Source organism: Triticum urartu, chromosome 3A (assembly GCF_056163025.1).
Source record: "Triticum urartu cultivar PI428250 chromosome 3A, HENAU_Tu73, whole genome shotgun sequence".
In the NCBI taxonomy this organism is placed as follows: domain Eukaryota; kingdom Viridiplantae; phylum Streptophyta; class Magnoliopsida; order Poales; family Poaceae; genus Triticum; species Triticum urartu.
In genome coordinates, this window is record NC_141875.1 from 186,339,606 (window position 1) to 186,344,219 (window position 4,614).

General features: G+C 46.2%; 1 protein-coding gene across 1 annotated transcript; it reads right to left on the reverse strand.

Moving 5' to 3' along the window:
- Positions 1 to 525: 525 nt before the first annotated feature.
- On the reverse strand, positions 526 to 1,172 carry LOC147979139 (uncharacterized). Its single transcript, XM_087516706.1, has 2 exons — positions 1,107 to 1,172; positions 526 to 786 (listed from the first exon to the last, which is right to left on the reverse strand). The coding sequence occupies exons 1-2, from the start codon at positions 1,170 to 1,172 to the stop codon at positions 526 to 528; spliced, it is 327 nt and encodes a 108-aa protein (XP_087372832.1).
- Between the last annotated feature and the right edge of the window lie 3,442 nt (positions 1,173 to 4,614).

The window sequence follows — 4,614 nt, forward strand, 5'->3', positions numbered from 1 at the left end:
TGGAACAAAGGGAGTACGTCTCTGTACTGCTATGATTTTTTGTTGTACGTCTCTGCACTTTTGCTATGATTTTCCTACCCTATGAACCAAATGAGGCATGAATGTATCCGTGTTGACTAAGCCTACAATTTTAGGAGCTTGGGCTATTGGCCGACCGACGACAGATAAGTATAAGCGTACCACGAGCTCATCAGCCCCAACGTTTCTCTTCGGTGAGTGTTTTGCAAGTACTATAGCTCGCACAGTAGCTAGCCTACTAACACCAAGAATCATCAAACAAGCCCTGCTGATATGATAAACAGTTCAAACTTACATCTAAGCATGCCATATATTACATCAAAAGCTATTGAGGATTTATCTGTTTCCATAACTCGGAGAGGGTTCGCATGATTCACTATCAAACAAAAGTAGCAAGTACCACCCACACAAGACAATGCACTAGCCCTAAGATGGTTTCATAACACGCATCGTTCTGGTAATTAAAACAGGGCAATGCAAACTACCCTGAAGGATTAGCGCGACCAACTATTTCTTGTCATCGATCTCTCGGGCAATGACCACAGCACGGACAGCGACATGGGAATCGATCTCTGGGGCGATGTCCACAGGACTGACCATGACATCGAAATCGATCTCTCGGGCAATGTCCACAGGATGGACAGCAGCATCGGAATCGATCTCCGGGGCAATGCCAATAGGACGGACTGCGACATTGAAAACGATCTCTAGGGCGTTGTCCACAGGACGGGCCGCGACATCGGAATCATCAAGGACGTCCACTGGCACCTGCACAACCCTAATATATTACCAAGCACATTGCAAATAATCAAAAACCACAACTATGGTAATCTCTACTCTTATAAAAACAAAGTTGGTGATGATGGTGTTCCGGTCATCCTGCAATATAGGCCATCCGATTTATATCCGACGGATAGGAAGGAAACTATGGCAATTTTGCAAAAAGATACCCACACCCCTCTCCGCATTTGCAAATAAGGCATTCCCTCGTTCATCCTTTTCTCCCACAAGATAAACTACTCATACAAATGCATCTTGATGTTCACTGCAATGCATGGGCATCTTGCTAGTAAGCCATTATTTTTTACCTTGTGAAGCTCGCCGGGGGATCCCATCCCTCCCGAGGCCATCTCCTCATCCTCGATGGGGGCCATCACCTTGCCAGGGGAATACTGCTTCTCAATGGCGACTATCTCCTCAAACTCGACCTTGAGCCTCGCATAGGTGTCCATCAGAGTTTCTGGGGGTAGGCACGGTGGGGCCCTTGCTGTTCTTCCAACTTTCTTTGAGGAGTTCGTCCGCTAACGTCGTCAAGTCTTTGGACAATGCTTGTTTCTTGGAGTTCTTCATCTCCATGGGTTGGCCCACCAACATGGTCAACTCGTTGGTCGGTGCTTGCTTCCTGGAGATCGCCGTCTCCAATGGGTTGTCCGTGGGCAACTCTTCGCCTAGTGCTCCAGGATCCATCAATGAACTGACAAACAAAAGAGAAATCGAAAGGAAACCACAATCGCAATGAAAACGGGAAAATAATAGGCTGCGGGAATCGGTCAGTGCTTCGCAAAAAGAAGATTCTTGGAATGAAAATATAGCAGCATCACTGATTCGCCCACCTTTCCTTCGTCGGTACAGAATAAAAATGGCATAAGTGAGTAGCCTGGAGTGAGGTTTTCTTCAAGAAAGGGGAGAAAGGGCTTCAACGAGCGTTTGAGTGAAATGATGGTTGCTTCGTCCAATCCAACTTCGAGGCCACTTTACCACTGCTGGTAAAGGTGTGGGTTTTGTGATATGACGGGTCATGACGGCCACACCGGGGTGACCGGTGAGTTTTGACTGTAGCACCTCGCTGTGATTTGGTGGATGGCACGCGGGCTCGGATGCTTTGATGTCCCGCATGTAGATAGAGCGGCTAGTCATATAGGAGTGCTCAATATTGTGCACCACGACCAAGGCAGAGAGGAAAACAAGAGAACTACATAATTAATGCATGAGTTTAATTAGGGTAGTTTTGTAAAGTACGAGATACATTCCTCCAATCGCAAAATGCCTTGGTTGATGAGATTTGAGATTTGAGCTCTATAAGAGCATGGTTAATAGTATAGCCAAATGCTGGCTATAAGCCAGTGCCATGTCATCTACAGCCCATCTTATAGCCAACATGTACAATAGTAGAGCAAAAGAGTGTACTACTTTTTATTATGTGGCCCACCTTTCATTCTCACAAAGTTCCTATGAGCACGTGCTAGAGATGGCTCTTCACGAAAAGCCCGCTTACATTCTCTCTCCTCTTTTCTTTCCTCCAACTAAGCAGAAATATACTAGTTTAATCCTTATAGCCCGCTGACTCAGCTCTATTGTACTTGCTCTAAACCGGAAGGGAGGGAGTACTGCACGTGGTGTAGTCTAGTCACTTGTTGAAATCTCTAGAAAGGCAAATACTCCTTTCCGGTTTACAGGCCTATACTAGAAAGTACTAGTACTACAGTAGTGCGCTCAAATAACAATTTTGTCTCATGCAAGAGCCTGGCTATATGCGTGCTCCAAGGCACCGCACCACGCGAGCGTTCGCAACTGCCATGTTCGGGTTGCGCTTGGCTCTTCGCTTCTTCGAGAAGACGAACAATGATGTTAGTCCTACTTCTACAATATCGAATCCACTGCTGCATGTCCGTCCACCTCGTGCAGGAGGGATAGCGTGTAGCGAAAGCTCCTACTAGTCCTGCCAGCCACCACGCTCATGCGTGAGGGAGGGACGCAGCTTCATTGACTTACTGCTCCTGCCTTTGCGTCTATGACAGGTGGGCCCAACAAGTGGTTGGCCCACCTGTCATGCAGCCAAAGGTAGTTGCAGTTAAGGCACCGAAGCTCAGTCCGCGAGGGAGAGTGCGTTATAGTAATCAAACTTCTCGGTCTTGTTCGAGTTGGCGCGACACATCAAAGCACTGCACTCGATATAAGTCTTTTTACACATTTCAAATGGACTACAACATACGGATGTATGTAGACATATTTTGCTTCGTATGTAGTCACTTGTTGCAATCTCTAAAAAGACTTATATTTGTAAACGAAGGGAGTACAACGCATGCCGTGACTTCCCTTTTGATACTTGCATGTGTTGATTTGATGCACCTTGCCAAATTTTGACTATAATTTAACTAACCAAACTTTCATGCATGTCACAAAAAATTACGGGGCTGTTTGGATTGTGATTATGTTTGTCTTATGTTGCCACATTATTTTTCCCACACTTGCCACACTTGCCTAACTTGATTTGCTCAAATTGTTAGACACACTTTGGCTTGCCTAAGGGAATCTTGCCACACTTTTTGTGTCTATGACATGTGGGGTTCACTACTAATAAAAAAATTCTTGTCTTAGGTGTGGCTAATAAAAAGACTTATATTTAGGAACGGAGGGAGTAGAAAATATAAATAATAATTCATGTTGGGGCAACCCACGTTTCCGATAATTTTAGCCGTGGGCTTGTTCACAATTTTTACGAGGGGGTGGTTGTTCATTTAATGGAGGGACTTGTACCAGACTTGAACGATACAAAGTGCGACCTGGCACACCATAACACCACTTGGAACAAGCGGGTATCTATCTCAAAAAACAATCAACAACTAAAAAACGGTGACCTAGCACGTAGTACACAATTTTAAACGAATGTTTTGATGGAGTGAAAAAGGAAAACTACCCCACTACGTATATATAGGCCGGAGCCTCCGCGCTTGCTTGCTAGGGTTACTCTATTCACACACTCTCATCCTCTCCAGATCTAAACAAGATAGGGGTGGTAACACTGTCTTTCTATCCTCACCGCTGGTTATAGATCCGGACATATCCCCCTCCGTCGGTCAAGGGGAGGAGGGCAGAGTTTAGGCCGTCGTCGACAGCGAGGGAGGAGACCCACTGCTGGCCGCACCGTTATCTCTGGCCGAGCGCCAGCGCGGGAGGTCCTCCGATCCCTTCGTCGTTGCCCTAGTGTGGGCGGATCCGGCCTCCCGCCACCCACCTATCCACACCCCGACGACCTTCAGGTATATCTTCCTTCGAAACCGCCCTAGCTCTACTTCCCCAGCTTGCTACATCGCTGCATGTGCATCATTTTCTACCTCTCAGCCCCTCCTGATTGGATGGTCCAACATCACCTATTTTTTTCTTCTATTGTTAGAGGTAAAGCTACTTCATGGAGTCTAATATTGTACTTGGTTCAAACAAGAAATAAAGAGGGGGTGGGGGAATTTAGTATGTACATCGGACTTGGTACAAACAGGAAGGAAAGGGGGTGAAAGTAGTACAGACTGGTCATCCAACTGGTCTCTTGGTCGAAAAGGGAAATATCAGGGTAACGCTATACACGGTGGTATGACCAGGACTAGATTTGCTATCCACACATAGGAGTAGGTGGCTAGAGTGAACAAAAATGGGACCAACCCAGATATGTTTCTTGGATGTTTGTTTCTCGGGGCAACAAACTCTGAATCACCACTTTATGCCCCTGTTTAGGTACATGGTGCTGGACTGCTGGTGCACCCACTATTCCATGCCCTTATACCAAATATTTAGCCGTTTTTAATCTAATGCCCCTGGTAA